Below are 20483 nucleotides of genomic sequence, written 5' to 3' on the forward strand. Positions count from 1 at the left end.
AGGCTTGAAAAAGAAAGGCAGCATCATGAGTTGACAATGTGATATGTATTTCACATGCAAGCAAACAAAATTTTCTTCTCCCTCACCTTGATTCTCTCGGCCAAACTGCTGAAAGCCACAATCATATTTCCAGGCTTATTTATTTTCTTCAGGACTCGGACTGTCTGTGCAAAGAGCGTGGGGGAATAGGAACGGCCATCCTTGGGCACAGTGGCACAGAAATTCTCCTCATCCCTGGAAGTCAGCAAGAAAGAAACTGTAGCAGAGGTCGGTTAAATGGGAGGACAGCAAACTGACTGTAGAGCAAGGTTCACCATTACTTGTAAGCCACCGATGTTCTTTAGATATAGAAAGACGTCTCACGTTCTAGGAAGGAGGCCTGGCAAATATCTTGTGGCTTTAAACTACGACTTTTCCAAACAGTGGTACAGCTAATAAAGTTTGCCTTTGCACAGACCAAGGCAGACCGTTTAAAAGTCTAAATAATGTATAATCAAGGTCACACAAATCTCATTCTTTTAAAACTAAAGATTCCTCCAATAACCAATTAGAAATGGACCATTACCCCCTCTATTTCTTTTAAACTACCAAGTAGTCATCATTCCACTACCAGCACCCCCCATTAAAGCATTCGTACTCCCTCCCTCTGACCGCCCAATTCTAATTCTACGTACCCAAGGTTCAGGTAGATAGTGCAGATATCTGAAACGAGCTGCTGGGGCTTGAAGTCAAACTCACTGAAGTCCTTGACTTTCAAAGCCCCCATCTTGGGACCCACCAGGTGCTGCAGGAAGTAGTTCAGCATGGAGATGATGCGCTCCGCCAGGAAGGGGTGCACGAAGAGTGATTTGATTTCTGGAAGAGAGGGCAGAGGCTCTGACAGCTCAGCACCTTACTTACTCTACCTGAGAGTTGGACTGGAACACCTCTGGGGGCTAATCTTTTTTAATGACGTAGAAAACTTCACTGCAGTAATATTTGAAAATATAGATAAGCAGAAAGAAGTCAAATCTACTCCCCAGAGATAAACATTCACATTTTCCTGCCATATTTATATATATATATTTTAAGATGTAACAAATACATGGTACATATCTTTTTTCATTAGCTGAATAATAAATCTCTTGGCATTTTAGTAAATATGTGCAGCTCAACACACAGTAGCCATTGGAAATATGCTAAATTCAAATTAATGAAAACAAAACGAATCCAGTTCTTCAGTTATACTAGCCACACTTCAGGTTTTTAATAGCTACTATTCAAATCAGAAGGGTCTTGGTGGTGCAGGGGCTACGTGTTGGGCTGTGATACGCACTGTCGGCAGTTCGAAACCACCAGCAGCACCACGGGAGAGAGACTGGGCTTTCTATTGCTGTGAACAGTTATCGAGTCTCTGAAACCCATAGGAGTGGCCATAACGCAGCACCGACTCGATGGCAGTGAATTTGGTTTTGGTATCTAGGGTACTACTACATAGTTCAGACAGAAGAACATTTCCACCTCCACAAAGAGTTCTATAACATTCTCATTTTTTCTTCCTATAAGTTTCTGAATTGCCACATACATTTCCAGTTTACGGTTGAAGCATACACTATTTACTTAATCCATCTTTACTGGTGGATATTTTGGTTGTTTAAAAATGTTTGCTATTTTAGGTGGAGAGCAAATGCTTTGAGAATGACAAGGGCAATGAATGTACAAATGTGCTTTACACAATCGATGTATGTACGGATTGTGATAAGAGTTGTATGAGCCCCTAATAAAATGATTTAAAAACAAACTAACAAAAAATGCTTGCTATTATACTCATTTTACTTACTGATGTACTTTTCTTGTGTATACATTTTTGTACACTTGCTAGATTACTTCCCTACACAAATTCTTAAGAAAATGTTAGGTCAATGAGGCTGAATTAAAAAACAAACAAACAAACAAACAACAATTTAGTAGAAATGTTGGCTAACTAACTGAGTTCATATCACTAAGACAATGTAATTATCATTCAAAGCAGCACCACATAGTATTCTACTAGCTACACAATACTTTTTGGAGCACTTACAAAAACATCTGCTTATTTAAAAGTCCCAAAGGCTAAATCCTTGTCAGACTCTCCACTGCAATGACAAAACTCTATCTGTTCTGTTTTCCGCCAAGGTTCACCTGCGTCCTTCACTGTCCCCTCAGGGGGCTGCACCACAAGTTCCCTAGACCGTCGTCTGGGGAGTTTTCTTTGAGATGGATCTTCCCTAGCCCCTTCTTGGTTCGCTTTTTCATTCTGGAGTATCTTCCTTTGTAGCTTCTCAAGAAAGGTGCATTGGAAGTAAATCCGATATTGTCATGTTAGACAATGTCTTTACCTCAATCGGAATGGATAGCTTGGCTGGTTATAGGATTCTAGACAGAAAATTCTTTAGACATGTTGCATTGCTTTCCAGTTTCAAATGTTACTGTTGAGAAAAGTTCAAAGTCATTTTGGTACTTAAACCAATGTATATAACCTGGGAGTTTTAAAACTATTTGTTTTAGCTGGATTTTCTGAAATTTCACAATATGTACCTGGTGGTGGTGTGTTTGTTTCACGATGTCTGGCACTGTCCCTTTCCACTCTGAGGCTGTCTTTTAGTTTTCAAGGAGGGGGGTGGGGGTGGGGGTGGGGGTGGGGGGGGTGCATAATGAGTATGTGCTGAGCTGCTAGCCCCACGGCCAGCAGTTTGAAACCACCAGCTAGCTGTGCCTTGGGAGCAAGATGTGCTTTCTACTCAGGTCAAGAGTTACTGTCTTGGAACCCACAGGGGCAGTTTTACCCTATCCTACCGGGTCATTATGAGTAGGGACTGACTTGATGGGAGTGATATTTTCTGAGTTTTTAGTTTTGGGCATTTCTGTATGATTTATTTAATATTTCCTCCCCTCCATCTTTTCCTTTGGAGACTCCCCAGATTGACGCTCTGTTTCACCATCTCTTCTAATCTGCTCTCATGGAGACCTCCCTGCATTTACTCTCCAACCTCCAGGTATAGTTTCAACCCCCAAGAGCCTTCTCTTGTTCTCTGAAACTCCTTTTCACTGTTGCTCTGTTTTAGTCTTGTGGGTGTTCTATCTTTTCTTGATTACTATAAGTCAAGCAATATAGAGAAAACATTATATAGTTAAAAAGTAGTTTTCATCTCTCATCTGTGTGTCCTGTTAGAGGACTTCCTCAAACACCTGGTGACCCTTGTTGGCATTTTTAAATTTCCGCTGGGAAGATCCCTCCAGTGAAGCAAATTGTGACCATCACATTTGTTGGACGGTGATGCTTCATGTCCTTACCTGATGTCAGAAAGGCAAGGGTACCAATGGTTTCATTGGACATGATGTTATGGAAACGGGCCAGCTGTCCAAACATCTGTAAGCCAGCCTCCTTCTCTCGGCGGGCTTCCGGAGTTAGACTATCCCATTCACCTCGGTCCTTCTCAATCTGCTGAATCTTTATCTTGCTCAAATACTATAGAAACCAGAGTTGCAAGAGGTCAAAGAACAAAGTGCAGTTGAAGGAAGGTGCCATTAAAAGGTTCTACTCAAAGACCAGCCAACGATGCTGGGAAACCCAGAGAGCATACAAGAGGCTCGGGCCTCTACTCCTCAAGCCCAGGCTGATTGGAGCTTACAAAGAAATGGCAGCGGCATACAGCTTCGTTTCAGCCCAGGTAGAGTCACCGGGAAGTCCCCGACAAAGAGTGAAGTCTATGACCTCGAAAGGAAGTGAAAAAGTCCAATCTGTGACACTGGGCAAAACCAACCAACAGGCTACTATGAAGAAAGGATGAGTCCTTGAAAGATACACACACAAGGCAAAAATACAAATTCTATCCAATGTACACGATGTGTGGAAGGCAAACCATTACTCAACCCCACCCCCCAAGCATTCTTGCTGTGGCAGCAAGCAACGTGCTACATCTATAACCCCGTGAAAACACCATCTGCTTCACTGTTTGTGTCACACGGATCCAAGAAAACCTATCTTACACTTTACACTATAAGCCTGTGAAAGGAAGTCTGAGAACAAACCTTCTCACAGATGACATATAAGCTACTGAGAGCCGCATGGCTGTGGAACAGGCTACTGTCATGATTCATTTATCTGATTCAGTTTCCTTCCAGATCACTCTCATGGGGAGAGGTTAGTTAATGATTTGCTCAAAGAGCCAAGTTTATACTTTGGGAAACCCATGCTTTATAATGTAGCTAAGGATTCAGGAGGTGGTGTCAATTAATAATGCTAACTTGGAATCTTTATATGGAACAATAACCGCCCAGGAATTTCTTAAAGGGGAGAGGTGCACAAATTAATCTGGGAAAAGGGCAAAAGTCACTGCTAAAAGCCAGACCCTGAATTCTGTCTTACATTTTGGTTGGGTGTCATCACACTTTCCAATTCTGTGTACAAAGATCCATCCCGACCATGAGGCTGCAGTGCGGCCCGAGATGAAAGCTCTCTCCTGGCCAAGTTGAGCGGTCCATGACCACTCGCAACTGCTGGTGTTAAAGACTAGTAGGAGTAGATGGGTCTATTTGGACTTGAAGTATGATACTTTGATTGTACGGGAACAGTTAAATCTGTTGCTGCTGTTGTTGTTTTACCTGTATAGCTTCATCCAAAAGGAAGATAGCATCATTCATCAGCAGGTTAAGGAAGCGGAGGAAGAGTGGTGGATTCATGGCTTCTAAGTTCTTAGAGGCATAGTCAGCCAAATCCTGTTGGTCACACCACAGGGGAAACCATTTAGTTTGCACAACTCACGGGGACTAGCTTAAAGAAACTGGTTTTGCCCAAATCTCTCTTACCTTGATACTCTCCCGATAGGTCTCTGTGCCCCACATGTACCTGAGGATGGGGTACATGGGACGGCGGTAATTAAACTTCTGCTCAAATTGATGAGGGTCTCCTACCATCAAACAGGAGAAAAACAAAACAATCAACAGAAGTGGTATTCTTAGACATCCAGAGGCACAATGCTCACCAGACTTTGAACGAGGCCGGAGCGGCCCATTCAGACAGCTGCTGTCACATGGACAGGATGGGACACTGAGTAATCTCCACATTCTTCACAGCCCACATGCCAACTGTGCCTCTACCTGATTCTTTTTGTGTGCCTATGTCAATTACTTAAAAAATTATTCATCCTGTTTTCCTGGTTGAGCATATACATGGCAAAACATATACTAACCCAATCGTCGCTCCTCTCCCGCCCCCATGTAAGTGACACTGGTTCCATTTTCCCATTTGCACATTCTCTCATGTGCCGAGTGGTTCCTCCTCCATGAACATACATTCAGTGCCCTGTAATGCTCCTACCTCATCTTTTGAGATGTGGTTGTCAGTCTGTCTCCAGAGATAGTTTTATAAAGAGCACCAAGCTCAAGATAGTCATTTTTTGCTCAGCAAGCAGACTGCATGAGCATGGTACAGGGACACAGCACTGATGCACAACCTCACTGACTTCAGACCATGTGCCATCCCCTTGTGTTTTGAACGACAGCTTCTTGTTCCATGTATTGGTTCTATATGGCACCATGAAGTGTTCTGGATTTCCCATTCTTCACAATGTTACCCATAGTTTTGTTACCATCCATGGGATCCAGCAGAATGCCTACGTCACACAGGTAAACATCGTGCTGGAATTCTGCTTTAAGTCAAGATCCCTCTAATGGCAGCAATGATATCCTTCACTCACTGCCCTCTTTTGAGTCCGGCTTGGATTTTGGACACTTCCTGTTGCCATGCTGCTGCAACTGTTTTTGAATTATTGTTAGTAAAATTGTACTGGCACGTGATATGAAAGATATTGTTTGATAACTTCTGCATTCTATTAGATCACTTTGGGGTCAAGCATGAATATGGATCTCTTCCAGTCAGATGTGTAGGTAGCTGTCTTCCAAACCCTTGGCATAGATGAGTGAGGCCCTCCCGTGTGCATCTGTTCGCTGAAACATGGCGCTGGTACCGTCACTTCGTGGAGCCAGGCTTCTCATCAACGTTGCACTGCTGCTTGGACATCTTCCTTCAATGCCATCAGTTCCTGATCCCACGCTCCCTCGCCCCTCAGGTGAAGCACTGACCATTTATCTTTGTTACAGTGGCTCTGTTTACTCCTCTTATCTTCTGATGCTCCTGTATGGTTCAGTATTTTGCTCACAGAATCCTTCAATATTGCACAACTTGTGGCTTGTATGTTTTCTTCAGCTCTGTCTCCTTGGAGCTGCAAAGTACGTTCTCTCCTTTTGGCTTTCTACCTTCAGGTCTTTGTACGTTTCATTGTAGCACTTCACTCTGTCTTCTTGAGCTGCCTTTGAAGAATGGGAAATCCAGAGCCCTTAATTGTGCTCATGGCATTTAATAAACGATGGCTGGTGCTATTTTTCGAACATTCAAAGAACTCTGGTATGTTTCCTAGTTCCGAATATGGACATCATGACTGTAAACTTTACCTGTAAACTCAATGTCTACAAAGACCTTAATGAGTGCTTCTGCAAGTTGGGGCGCATGTGGAAAATTGCAGAACACACGTTTGCGGTGAAATACACTGGATACCAAAGGATTTGGGGTCTGATCCAGGTGGGGCATCACTGCTTCCAACACCTCAGCAAGTTTGGCCCGTAGATGAGGATTCTTCATTCTGCAAAGAACGCAGAAGGCAGGATGAATAGACAAACACGTAAGCCCCCACCGTATTAATGCTGCTCTTTCTACCTAAGGAGTAAAAACTTCGGACCCCATCATGACGGGGGAAGAGACGTTTAAATTTTGCCAGTTTCTGGAGGATAATGCACAGTAGACCACTTAATTCTTGAGAAGACAGCTTACTGAGAATAAGGAATAATGTTCCCATTTAGTGCTTAGCCACTCTGTTCACTTCTCTTTAACAATGCACTGTTTACTGCTGTGATTCTCGGACAGTTTCCTCTGGGTTAAACTTGCCTTCCTCAGCTCCCTGAGGGTAAGCACTAAAATACTCTTTATTACCCATAATGCACACCATGCATACTTCGTAAATACAGGCAGTCCCGGATTATGAGTGAGCAGCATTCCTAAGGCTGTCTTTAAGTCAAATTTGAACATAATCCAACAGCTAGGTATGATTCCTATCCAATGTTTGTCAGTCAAATGTTTGGCTTTAGTACATAGTGGGCCTTTCTTGCATAAAAACATTGAAAAAATCTCCAGACATCCTAAAATGGCTTTAAAGTATTATACAGCGGACTGGAGGGGGTGGGCGGAAATAAAATAAATAAATAAATAAAAGTATTATACAGCAAGAACAATAAGGTTCTGATGATTCTCACGTCAGTCCGTCTGTTGTTACGAACCATTGTATGTGCCTTGGATCTCTGGTAAGTGTCATGGGGGTTGGTATGTAACTACGGGGTGAATGCCTGCTCAGCTTAGTTTAGGATTGGCTTTGATCTAATTCTTGCTGACATGGTTTTGGGATAAATATATTTTTGGTGCAGTGAATCTTCTGTTTCCTAAAGTCTAAACCAGTGGCTCTCAACCTTCCTAAAGCTGTGAACCTTTAATATAGTTCCTCATGTTGTGGTGACCCCCAACCATAAAATTATTTTCGTTGCTACTTCATAACTGTAATTTTGCTACTGTTAAGAACTGGGCGACCCCTGTGAAAGGGTCGTTCGACCCCTAAAGGGGTCACGACCCCCAGGTTGAGAACTGCTGGTCTAAAACAAGCAGAAAACCAAACCCACTGCTGTGGAATTGATTCCGACTCAGTGACCCTATCTGTATCGATGCAGTGTGTTCCTGAGACTGTACGTCTTCATGGGAGCAGAGGGCCCTATCTTTCTCTCTCAGGGCAGCTGAGTTTGAATGGCCAACCTTGGATCCAATGCTTACCCAACATCACCATCAGGGAGCCTGGAGCCGGGGCCCCAGAAATCTAGAGAAGCAGTTCTACAGTCACACACAGTGAAAACCTTCCTTTGGGAAAGAGGGTTAGAAGCTCTGAGCGAGACTCTGCTCACTCATACTCTGACTCAGAGTAGCAAAAGCAAGCTTTTTTTGGGTTGTTGTTATTAGGTCATTAGGACTTACTGCAGCCAGTAAGGTGTCAGGTAACTATTTTAACCAGGTACTAGCAGAATTCCCAGCAGGTACCTTATATGCAGGTTCAAATTCTCTGTGGGCAAAGTCCTTTGCTTATTATGCCTCTCAAGAGTGGGATTGCTGGCTACCCATAAGGATGGTCAGGTGATTCATTAATGTTAACACAACTTCTGAAGGCAACCCCTTATGATTCAGGCTTGTTTATCTCCTGGTTTAGAAGTCTTCTGCGTGTTTACAGCTCTAAACAATGACAGAGCCAAGCTGTCAGCACTTCACCTTTCTATGCTGCCGGTGAAAATGGTAACAAAGTGAAGAACATGTTCCAGGGAGCCTGCGGATGTCTCTAAGATGTCATCGGCAAAGCGGCGCAGAAAAATGAGGAAGTCACCCAGGTTATCTGCAAAAAATTCTGAAAGAGAAAAGGCTCACTGGAATGAACTGAACTAAGTACCATTTCAATTCCTCCCTCTCAGCCCACTGAACGATGGCTCCAAACAAAGTCTCACAGGGACTAGGAACAGTGGTGAGTTAAACGTAGGCGCTCCTTTCAATGCTAACTTTTATTTGTATCAAATCGAGGAACAATAAAGACACAAGATACCATTAGCATACAAGTGCAGTATTCACCAAGTCTAAAGATGTATACTTTCCCCTCACAGGGATAGTGTGGTTTAAGGAACCCTTTAGATGTAAGAAGAATTTCTAATAGGGACACATTAGTGGACTCTGGCAGCTATCCTCTAGGATGCAGCGATGGTCCTATCCCTGTGGATTGACCTTTGTGTAATCCTCTCCTATACTGTCCTTAGCCAGAAGACACTCCTTGATGCACACAGCAGCAACGATGGGAGGTCACTGCTGAGATTTGGTTATGAAAACTTGTAGATGCCACGTTGATAACTGCTCTAGGCAGGAGCCGGATGCCATGCAGTGAACAGTATTACAGAAAGGGCCATATGGCCTAAAAAGAGGATCCTGACCCATAGCCAGCATGGAGCTGCCGCCTGCCATATAGCACAAGGTGAGGGATACAAGGAGCCTTCCTCTGCACTTGACTTTTCAGATGCTCACAGCCCTCGCTGACAGCTTAACCGTAACTCAACTCATGAGAGACTACACAGCCAAGCTGCCCACAGAAACTGTGGGAGAAGGAATAACTATTAGTTGCTGTAGTCTGCTATGTTTTAGGGGAAATGTGTTACCCAGCAATACATGACCAACATCGCGATCAAGAACACACACAATCTCTCTCTCCCTTCCGGGTTCACCAACAGCTGATGATCCCTTTTCTAAAGAGAAACAGGGGAAGGGACAGATACATTCCGAAGTGGAATAACAAACAGTGGTAGGAACCAATAGCCCTGAAAACCCCAACCGCCCCTAATGCCCTGGAGACCACTGTGATCTACATGGGACTGAGGACCAGCTGAGGGATGGCCAGACTTCACCAAGAGTTAGCATCTCCCAGTTTGAGATGTTTCTCCAAAAACATCTCAAATGCGAACTCAAAAAGAAACCAAACTCACTGCACTCCTACAGGACAGAGTAGAACTGCCCCTGTGGGTTTCTGAGGCTGTAACTCTTCATGGGAGCAGAAAGTGTCATCTGTCTCTGATGGAGCGGCTGGAGGATTTGAACTGTTGACCTTGTGGTTAGCAGCCCAATGCTTAAGTCACTCGCCCCCAGAGCTTCTTAGAATGAGAACTATGGAAGGGCATTTTGACGATTCAACTTCCTAAGGGACCCTATTAAACTTAGATGGCTATCCACTGAAGGTTCCCAGGGGACAGCCTGCTTACCTGGCACATAAGCCAAATTGCTGTAGCCATCTGGCAAAGGAAACGTTAGCTCCATTGGCTGTGAGCCTCCGTTGCCTATGGCCAGCTGGACCAGAAGGACAGCCATGGACACCTGCAAGTTCAGGCAGTTTTGTAACATCTGCGGCTCAGTCATGGCCGTCTTGGTGGAAAGATAAATGGTCATCAATCGTTCAAACTGCTCACGGAGGTTGTCAGCGGCAGGGCTCGAACTCTGCTGAGCGTCCCGCCAGGCAACCTGTAGCCGATGCAGATTTTGGTTGATTTTTACCATCTGGTCATGCAGCCTGCCTCCAAGAAAACAAAAGAGATGGAGTCAGGGAGGCTCATGTAGGGGCCGTTGAGAACGGACCATTCCAGAAAAACCAACCTGGCGCATTTATTTGTTTCAGATTTCTCTTTCAGGGTGTGGGCAGTTCGTTAACTGTGACCCAAAAGCAGGGGCGTGAGGCCAGCAAAATGTCATCAAGCACTCAACGTAAGTGGGGCCTTAGCATCTTCAGTTGACACACACCATCCAAAGAGCAGCAGCCGGCGTGAACAGGTGCAGACCGGGCTGTTTATAGTAGGACAAACTACACGGCCAGCAGGCAGGGAGCCTGGCAGAGTAGTTCCACACAACACTAGGGCAATGTGTGTGCGTGCGCTCCACGCCCCCCTCAAATCTTCACACAGTTAGAATCATCTTGACTTTAAGCACACAGATTTTTCTGTGGGGCTAACTGGTCTCATTTGAATCCCTTATAAACATTTTCTTAATTTTTCCAATTATGCCTCCCATCCTGTAGAATTAGAGCTTTGTCCTTTTTTTAATCAGGAATAGTTAAGTCATGATAATTCAAGAGCAGAAAGTAAATATAAAATTAAAGCAATTCTACTCTCTCAGATGAGAACAGATAGTTATTTTTTTAAAGTATGATTGTAAGGGAAAATACTAGCATATCTTTAAAAAAAAAATCAACAAGTCAAAAGTGGGCAACAGGGAACCAATATAGAGGTTTGAGGGGCTGGCCCAAATGCCAACTATGTGGATAGCCCTCCTTCCCCCCAGAAAAATTTACTTCAGAGGACAGCACTGAAGCAGCAGCTCAGGGAGAGGGACATGTCTGATCAATGCACAAGGGAGCAAATGCAGGGGAAGGAAGAGAGAGTGGAGTACATCCTGGCCCACCAAGCCTTGAGGACGATATTCCCATTCAGAGCAGCCAATGCACAGAGAGGACCATAGGGCTGGCCCCACTATGAGACATGACATCCCTCACTGACCCATAGACAACAGTGGAGACGCAGTGTGGAAACTGCACCCGATCTGACCCTACCAAACCGAGGCAAAACTCTAAAGGCGTGCAACTGAACAGCAAGGGGAACAGAACAAGAAAGTCCCCAGGGAATACCAAAAATAGAATGGGACCAGGACGTGGCACCCCATTAGACTCGACTGGAAAACACTCCTAAAGGTCAACAAACAGATCTTGAGCTATTTACAGCCTTTTCTTTTTTTTTTGTCATTGGTTTGTTGTTGCTTTGTTTTGCTCTGTCTTGTTTTTAGGCATATTATTATCTCTGCAGGTCTATTTAGATAAGATAGGCGGGATAAACAATCTGGAGGAGAAAACATCGGGGCCAACGGTTCCGGGGACACATGGGAGAGGGGAAGGCGGGGGAAAGGAAGTGATGCTAACAACTCAAAGGACAAGGGAACAACAAGTGATGCAAAATCAATGGCCAGGAGGGTGTATGAGGCCTGGTAGGGCTTGATCAAGGGCAATGTAACCGAGAAGAATTACTGAAACCCAAATGAAGGCTGAGCATGATAGTGGGACAAGAGGAAAGTAAAAGAAAATAGAGGAAAGAACTAGGAGGCAAAGGGAAATAGATCTATGTGCATATATTTATAGGTTTAGTATTAAGGTAGCAGATGGACATTGGGCCTCCACTCAAGTACTCCCTCAATGCAAGAATACTTTGTTCTATTAAACTGGCATTCCACGATGCTCACCTTCCTGACACAATCGCTGAAGACAAAGCAGGTTCATAAGCAAATGTGGTGAAGAAACCTGAAGGTGCCCGGCTATTAAAAGATATGGCGTCTGGGGGTTTAAAGGCTTGAAGATAAACAAGTGGCCATCGAGCTCAAAAGCAACAAAGCCCACATGGAAGAAGCACACCAGCCTGTGTGATCATGAGGTGTCGAAGGGATCAGGTATCAGGCATCAAATAACAAAAAAATATTACCATTGTGAATGAGGGGGAGTGCGGACTTGGGACCCAAAGCCCATCTGTAGGCAATGGACACCCCCTTACAGAAGGGTCGCGGGGAGGAGACGAGCCAGTCAGGGTACAGGGTAGCAATGATGAAACATACAACTTTCCTCTAGTTCTTAAATGCTTCCTGCCCCCACTGTCATGATTCCAATTCTACCTTACAAATCTGGCTAGACCAGAGGATGTACACTGGTACAGATAGGAACTGGAAACACAGGGAATCCAGGACAGATGATCCCTTCAGGACCAGTGGTGAGAGTGGGGAGGGCGGGGGGAAGGTGGGGTAGAAACGAGGAACCGATCACAAGGATCTATATGTGACCTCCTCCCTGGGGGACGGACAACAGTGGGTAAAGGGAGATGTCAGACAGTGTAAGCCATGACAAAATAATAATAATTTATAAACTATCAAGGGCTTGTGATGGAGGGGGGTGGGGAGGGAGGGGAAAATGAGGAGCTGATACCAAGGGCTCAAGTAGAAAGAAAAACGTTTTGAGAATGATGATGGCAACAAATGTACAAATGTGCTTGACACAATGGATGTATGGATGGATTGTGGTAAGAGTTGTATAAGCCCCCAATAAAATGATTTAAAAAGAAAAAAAAATGACTTAAAAAAAGCAGGAAACAAATTCTCCATCTGTACAAAGCTGATTTGTGTAAACACAAAAAGTTACATCTACTCCTAAGGCCTCTTTTACTTGATGCAAATGTAAGCCTTTAGAATACAGTGAAAATGTATCTTTAAGCCTCACTGTCAACCTCAGGTTATCAACACAATGAAAGAATGCTTTGCTAATGACATGCGCGGAGTTACCTGTGAAATCCCAAGGACAAGGTGTACTCTGTCAGGACGAGGTTCTCCGTCACAAGGTTGTAGCTCTGGGGAAACTTCGGCTCCTGCGTAGCTGGGATCAAGCAGGTTTCTTTGTCCAGCCCTCAAAGAAGTTAAGGACAGCACGCGCTGGTTGGACAGGCGCCAAAGACGTCTGTCTTGCTCACCTTCCAAAGTCCCAGTACGCCCTTAAATGCAAATCCTGCCACGTCATTTCTGCCGTGACCTCCTATCTCTTTCCTTGGATCACGCAATTACCAAAATTTCTAAATTACCCAAAAAAGGATTTTTCCAAGGGACAGATGATGCATCGTTTGTATCTAGCCTGTGTTTTTGTGGATCTGAGATTTGCTGTCGAGCAAATATCAGTTTTATAATTAGAGTTAAAAGCCAAACAAAAAAACTAGAATGCAAATTAAGGGTGACTTAATTTGAGTGGTGGGATTACAAGTGACCTTTATTTTCTTCTTTATACTTCTGTCTTTCAACGGTTCTCTAACTTGCCTCCCCTCCAAACAAATTTCCACACCCCACCCACTTCACCTGTCCCCTTGATCTAGCCACGGCGAGTTGTCCCTTCCCCCGTTCAGCTTTTCCATAGCTTTGCACTTTGTAGCTGTCAGCCCCTCATGGAAAAGGGTTCTTTCACTTCTTTGCCTGGTAAAACGCAACTCTCGATTCAGAGATCAGTGTGAGGATTTCAATAACCTCTCACTTCTGCAGAATTGCTTATGCTTATTCACCCCCACCTCCTCCCCATGCTCTCTCCGTACCATGTTATGGTTGTCTGTTAATTAGGCTGCGTTCTCTCGGGGCCCTCTGGATTGCAAAGGACAGGGACTGGGGTTTATTCCTTTGTATAAAGACTGAATGCGTGAGAACCCAAGAGCTGCTAAAATCCAGTGCAAAGGTTTCACTAAAGTACAACATCCACTACTCCCCCGACCCCTAAACCTGCCCTTTTAAGATAGCTCTTCTCTCTGCCTCATCTTTTTTGAGACAAAGAGGTACCTTTGTGAAAAAGGACTGAATGTCTTAGATAACACACACACACACACACACACACACACACACACACACACACACAATTTTAGGAAGTCCAGTTCCCCCTACCTCTCATGTGTACATTTTTAATTTTTCGTTCTTCATCATTCAACTCCTTCAGAGCACAGTAAGTGGGATTAAAGGTGAGGAGCCGAGAGGATCTGGGTTTGCAAAATGGCTGGCATAGCTTCAGAAGAGCAGCACCCAGATTCAGAAAGAAGGCATCCGAGGCATACATTTGCAAGAAGATTTCTGGCATCTGGTTGGCCCAGATCTTGGTGCGGCCTGCATTTGCATGCAAACAGTTTCCAAGCCAGGACAAGATACAGTGCTTGGTTTCTGGAGAGAGCTGGAGTAAGTTCTTCAGCATCTGGTAGATCTTTTCATGGAACTGAGCCATGAACTGTTTAACCAGAAAACACAACCACAGAACATTCCAGTTTCACAATCCTAGTATTTTTCACACCCAAACTTCAGCAACTGCCACTTTCCAAAAGCATGCTCATCCTAATCATGCCCCTCACTCTTCCTTAGCCTTATCCCCCAGTTCTGCCTTAAAAAAAAAAAAAATCTGCTGTTGGCCAATTACGAGAGATTGCTTGATGAGCTATCAAACTGCAGATGGAATTCCACAGCTTTGGAGCAGGGGTTAGTAAACTTTTTCTTCATAGGGCCAGATAAGATATTTTCAGCTGTCTCCAAAGTATCTGACTATTGAACTCTGCTGTTGTAGCATGAAATTAAGCCATCAAAATATATATACATATATATAACGTGAGTGTGACTGTGTTCAATAAAGTTTTACTTTCAAAACCAGCTCAGATTTGATCATTAACTCTAGTTTGCCAACCCCTGTTTAGAGAGCTATTGATTAAATGGCAAAATGGGAAGCTTACACTAGTCTCAATTTAATCAGTTATGGCCGCCCGTGTTGGCCAGGTCTCTAGAATAACTTATGCTAAGAAGCATACGTGGAGTGAGGGAAAGAAAACCCCTCACATTAGAGGCTTCCAGACTGGGGGTCAGCCAAACGATTTTCAGAGCTAAGGTTCTAAGAAAGAGCTGGAGGAGGAGAACAGGGTTGAGGGGAAGTGGTGGTGCTCCAGCACATGGCAAAGAGGAGCAGCAGCTTACCCCCAAAGCTGGCTTTAATCCTCCACTCCCAGTGCTCACTAACATGATTAAGGGAGAAAGCCAATCAGATCAATTTGCTCTCCCAAAGAGGCTCAAGTAGCCTCATCTGCATCTGCTTCCTGAAGAAACTCCACTTAACCTAAGATCAGGGGCTCGAGTATCCCAGTAAACAGTTCCACCTGATGGATGTGGGCCTCCTGTACTTTGATCTCCTGGGGACTGGACCGGGATGGACTCAGGAAGTAGCCATGATTTTCCACCACACCAGGAGTCTTGAGCAAGCAGGAGATGCTCAGAACAACACCCAGCAAGGTCTTCTGGTACATCTGTCCATTGCTGGGGTCCTTGGGCTGAATGTACTCTACAAACACCTGCAGGAGAAGACAAGCTCAACTTATTCTTCTGTACGGGAGATAAAGCTGATGAGGGTAGGAGGGCCTCACAGTTACGTCTATACGATAACTAACAGGCTTTCCCTAGTCCTATAGGCAACTGGACATTAGACCAGGCTAGACCCCCCTACCACGGAGTTGACTCCAACTCATAGTGGCCTCATATAGGGTTTCTGAGATGGGCCCATCTTTCCAGGAGCACAGCCTCATCTTTCCCCCAAAGAGTAGCTGGTGGGTTTGAATCATTGAACTTGGGGCTAGCAGTGCAATGACTAATGGCACCTGTTTACATTAGGATATATATCTAAAGAGCACCCCCAGGACAGGAAAGCATGAAGGATGAAATCTCCAGCATCCCTGAACCCCACTTTTCAGACTCACCTTTGCCATGTCCTTTTGCCTGGTGAAATAGAGAAGAATATCCAGATAGGCATACAGCAGGGTCTGACAGAGCTCCAGGTCTCTTATTCGACCCAATAAAATATCAAACACTGGAATCATGACTTCTGAAAATGTTCGAACCTCCTCGTCCATTGTCAAGGCTTCAATGACCTCTTCCAGAAACTCAGTGACATCTTCAAAATCTACCAGAAGGCAAAGCGAGGTAAGAGAGGTCGAAGGGCACACTGGCTTTCTATTCTTATACTTTCCGTAACTGTACTGTTGACATCCCCATTTTCTAGTACCAATTAGTTAGACCTAGCCTAATCGGAAGTAACAGTGTTCTGCTTTCTCTGGTAGAAGCCCCACCCATGACATGGACGGTCTTCCTTGGAGTCATGACTGAGCCGTTACAGTGCGATCCCGAGCTCCCCAAGGTACTCACGGGCTCCTTGGATGGCTTCTAACAGCAAATCTACCAGTTGCTCGTGGATATTTTGGTCAACATAGATCTCGGGGGTGAGGAGAACGGTTCGGGTATTGGACACAGTGAGATTCCTGCACTGTACCGCGAAGGGTAGCAGGTTCTCTGGAACTTTGGTAATCTGGAAGCAGAATGAGGAATAGAGGGGAGAGTCTAGTTCCACCACCTTGTACATGAGTGGACATAGCCAACAGAATTTAAGAGACATTCTATACCCCAAATGTATTGCTCTCCTATGGATGCATGGACACTCATGACGTTCATTCTTTGGCTTACACAATCACTACCTGGTCAAATTCCAAGCCAAGAAGCAATCGTATTTCGCCTAATCTATGTTGTGTACCTCAGTGGAAACGCTTTAAGAGAGACTAGCGCAGTGGTTCTCAACCTTCCTCATGCTGCGACCCTTTAGTATAGTTCCTCATGTTGTGGTGACCCCCAGCCATAAAATTACTTTCATTGCTACTTCATAACTGTCATTTTGCTACTGCTATGAATCGTAATATAAATGTCTGATTTGCAGGATGTATTTTCATTGTTACAAATTGAATATAATTAAAGCATAGTAATTAATCACAAAACCATATGTAATTATATATTGTGAAATCTTTATTTCTAATTACAAATAAGTGAAATTTTGTCTTGAAGCATGGTGTAGCATGGGTAACAATCTTCATGTCGGGTACTCGTATGTGGGCGGACCCACCTGGAGACGATAGAGGAGCGGTGTCTCGGTCCCTAAGACCATGGAAAATAGGTGTTTTCTGAGCGTCTTAGGCGACCCACAGGTTGAGAACCGCTGGACTAGAGGTACAGATTAACTGGCGGTGTGAACGCCACAGGATGTGCACCGCAAAACCGGGGGACGAAAGCATCAGGAGCCACACTAACAATGCTTCTGGTATCCAGTTCCAGATATATACTATTCCGCATATAAAGTTATGATCTAAGACCCCAACACAACTTTCTGGATTATGTGCTAAGGTCAGATGACGGCATCACACTCAGTGGGGATTTTTCCTTTACCTCCTCCTTGGCTCTTTGGAAGCAGGAATAAAGGTAACAGAAAATGTGCCTCTCCCCTGCATCTCGATCAGCAGAGAGATTCACCGTTGCAGAAGAAGTCATGTTAATCAAGTGGTTGCCTGGATCTTGAAGTAATAAGCGAGAGAAGAGGGCCTATTAAGGAAAACAGACCAAAAAACCCCACTGAAGCATTATTCTGAGAACATCAAAATGTAAAGGGAAATTTTACACTTCACAGGCAATCTCTGGACATGAAGTACTGTCAGAATTACACACTTGATACAGAATGAAGGGGGTGGAAAAGGAGGCAGTGTCTCCTTATTTCAGGGGATATTTCCGCCCACAGAGCATAAGAATTACCTGTATACATACTGCTATCCTGTATCATGACTTAGCTGTCTAGCTAAGCACACAGCAGGCTTTAAGGAGTATTTGTTGAGAACTGGGGTTAAACTTACATGTAGGTGATTGCTGATGTCACCCTGATGTGTACAAATATAATTTAAAGGTGCAAAGTTAACTTGCAAGTTTTCAAGTGTTTTCCCCACCACACTTTTATTTCTTTAATGCTAAACAGGTGCCCACAAGGTGCAAAGCACTGTTTTGACTGTGGAACAAATTCACTACATGATAGAAAGTGACAATTACCATTAAAAGACACAAAAGATTAGGAAATCAGAGGAGGGAGTCACAATTTCTGCAGGACAAGGCTTTATAAGTAAGATGACATTTTAACTGGGTCTTAAGAACAGGTGCATGTGGCCATGGTAGATGAGAAGACTCCCAAAGGAAAACACTACAGCGTGTGAGACGGAGGGTGAGACGGAGGTAAATACAGGGAGTGCTGGAGTGAGGGGAGCAGAGTTTGGCTGCCTGGCCAACTTCTGCTGAGGGCACACGTTAGGAACAGAAAGAATGGTACCTGCTCAATGTTGTTCATATCAAGCCAGTCTTGATCATCCAGGTCTACTGCCATTTCTTCCAAGTACACACAACGGCTGGGGATGCCATTCCCACTTTTTAAGCTTGGGTCACCTGGGAAATGGTTTTTAATCTGGTAGGTTAAGCATAATGCTTTGCTTTTATTCTTAAACTCTTAAATTCTCAGGCAATGCAAAATGATCCTTACATACAAAGAGTACCAAAAGATTTGAGTCTTTTTTTTGGGGGGGGGGTCAGAGAATATGAGCTTTGTTACAAAACTAACATGGTGATATTCAAGAGCAAATCCCAGTGATAAGACAACAGTACTAACTCTGGGGATTAACTGCAGGTGAGGGCACATAGAGTGTATGGTAACTCTTGTGACTTCCTTCAATTGTTTAATCCAGCTAAAAGGGGTTACCCTGCCCATTTCTCTCTAAGGTTCTCAAAGCAAGTAGTGATATGGGCCAGTCACGGGAATGGGAATGAGTGTTAGAAGGGTGCCTACATCCGTCTTTGGGGTGTGCTACAGCTTCACTGGACCCTAAGCCCTGTGAACCTGGGAGGACTCTGTGTTTAGCCTCTTAGAAGCAATGGGTTTAGGAAAGCCAAGGGACAGGCAGAGTAATAAACAACCCGACTGCACATCTGTAACTCACTGTTGTCCAGAGTGATGAGGAAGATCCTTTGGATCATGTGATTGATGTTGAGCTGTTCGCATATTTCCTGCTGGGAGCGGAACGAGCGGCTAATCTCAGCCACCGAGTAATCAAATTCATCCAGGCTCTCCGACACACTGTTATCTGAGTCATCTGGGCTAGCTGGGGTTTCATCTGTCAGAAAATGTAAGCCGTTAAAAATCACACCCTTTTCTATAAGAGAAAATGGAATGACCGAAAACCACATAGGCTAATTACTGAACCTCTCTAGACAATAAAGTTCTAAGTGCACGGTTCTGAAGCCCCATCAATCTGACCGCATCGTTCAAGGACTTCTACTCACAATTCGCTCGCTCGCTCACACTCTACCAGCAACATCAGCAGGGTCCCCCTCCCGACCGAATCCAGTGAAGACCACATTTCCCAGAGATTAACACAACTCTATTTAAACATGAGGCTCTCCCCTGGTTTTACGAGAAGACACATCTGCTGTTACAGCAAATGACATGAGAAAACACGGTGCACAGTCTTCTGTGAACCAGCACTTTACTAACAACTGCTTACTCTAGCCAGTGATCCCATGTTTTCCTATTCCTCTGTTAATGCTTATTCCTGGGATTCTTAGTTTAGTTTGAGTAAAAAAAAGGGGCGGGGGTGTGTGTCTTATAACACTGCCTTCCCAACATGTTTTTTTAACCATCAGCATGAACACCTTTTCCTGTCAGGTCATTTACAGGCCCCGCTCAGTCTCCATAGCTGCACTGTTTGTACACACTGGGATTCTGTGGCTATTTATCAACTGATGACCATTCGGGTTATTTCCAAGTTTTTTCATAATTCTGAACAATCGGGTGGTGGTGGTGGTGGTAGTGGTGGGGTTTCCAGTCCAGGAAGTTTGCGGATCATGGAATGAAGATAGAGGGATCTTTCCCAGGAACTGTTTGAGGACCTTTTAGAAAAAGGGAACCCCAGGCGGTTGCTGTTGAGGCGAGTCTGAACTGCTGCCCCCAGAGGTCAGAGCATGACAACCACCGAGGAAGCCGACAGTCACAGCCTTCTCTGCTGGGATCAAGTGCTTAACCAGCGCCCGACCAGGGCTCCTTTTCTGGACACTACTGCACTGAGTATAAGTTACTCTCTTTATGGGCACTGTAGTGATAGAATGAATTTGATAGACGAAATTCATAGAAGCAGAATTGCCGGGTTAAAGCGCAGGAGCATTTAAAAGTTAACACACATGACTAAATTACTCTCAGAAACCCAAGCCTACTGACATTCAGTCGGTGTCCATGCACAGCAAACCTTGGGGACAAAGCAGAACTGCTTCCTAGGGTTTCCATGATGGTAAAGCCTTATGGGACCAGTCAGCCTTTCCTTTCTCTGTCACACTGGCTGGTGGGCTTGAACCACTGACCTTGTGG

General features: G+C 44.4%; 1 protein-coding gene across 3 annotated transcripts in view; it reads right to left on the minus strand.

Moving 5' to 3' along the window:
* Positions 1–20483, minus strand: part of UBE4A (ubiquitination factor E4A) — a 30901-nt gene that overhangs the window by 2561 nt on the left and 7857 nt on the right. For all 3 annotated transcript variants that reach the window (XM_045283589.1, XM_045283588.1, XM_013007283.2), the window contains 16 exons: positions 19063–19236; positions 18402–18514; positions 17480–17632; positions 16415–16574; positions 15970–16172; positions 15376–15567; positions 14132–14465; positions 13001–13121; positions 9901–10205; positions 8378–8510; positions 6472–6659; positions 4828–4928; positions 4624–4737; positions 3313–3487; positions 675–855; positions 87–234 (listed from right to left, as the gene is read on the minus strand). In XM_045283589.1, the coding sequence (XP_045139524.1) occupies positions 87–234; positions 675–855; positions 3313–3487; positions 4624–4737; positions 4828–4928; positions 6472–6659; positions 8378–8510; positions 9901–10205; positions 13001–13121; positions 14132–14465; positions 15376–15567; positions 15970–16172; positions 16415–16574; positions 17480–17632; positions 18402–18514; positions 19063–19236 (2795 nt within the window). The remainder of the gene's footprint in view (positions 1–86; positions 235–674; positions 856–3312; positions 3488–4623; positions 4738–4827; positions 4929–6471; positions 6660–8377; positions 8511–9900; positions 10206–13000; positions 13122–14131; positions 14466–15375; positions 15568–15969; positions 16173–16414; positions 16575–17479; positions 17633–18401; positions 18515–19062; positions 19237–20483) is intronic.

The sequence above is a fragment of the Echinops telfairi genome, unplaced genomic scaffold, assembly GCF_000313985.2.
Source record: "Echinops telfairi isolate 266 unplaced genomic scaffold, ASM31398v2 ScPeMD7_7463;HRSCAF=8501, whole genome shotgun sequence".
Classification (NCBI taxonomy): domain Eukaryota; kingdom Metazoa; phylum Chordata; class Mammalia; order Afrosoricida; family Tenrecidae; genus Echinops; species Echinops telfairi.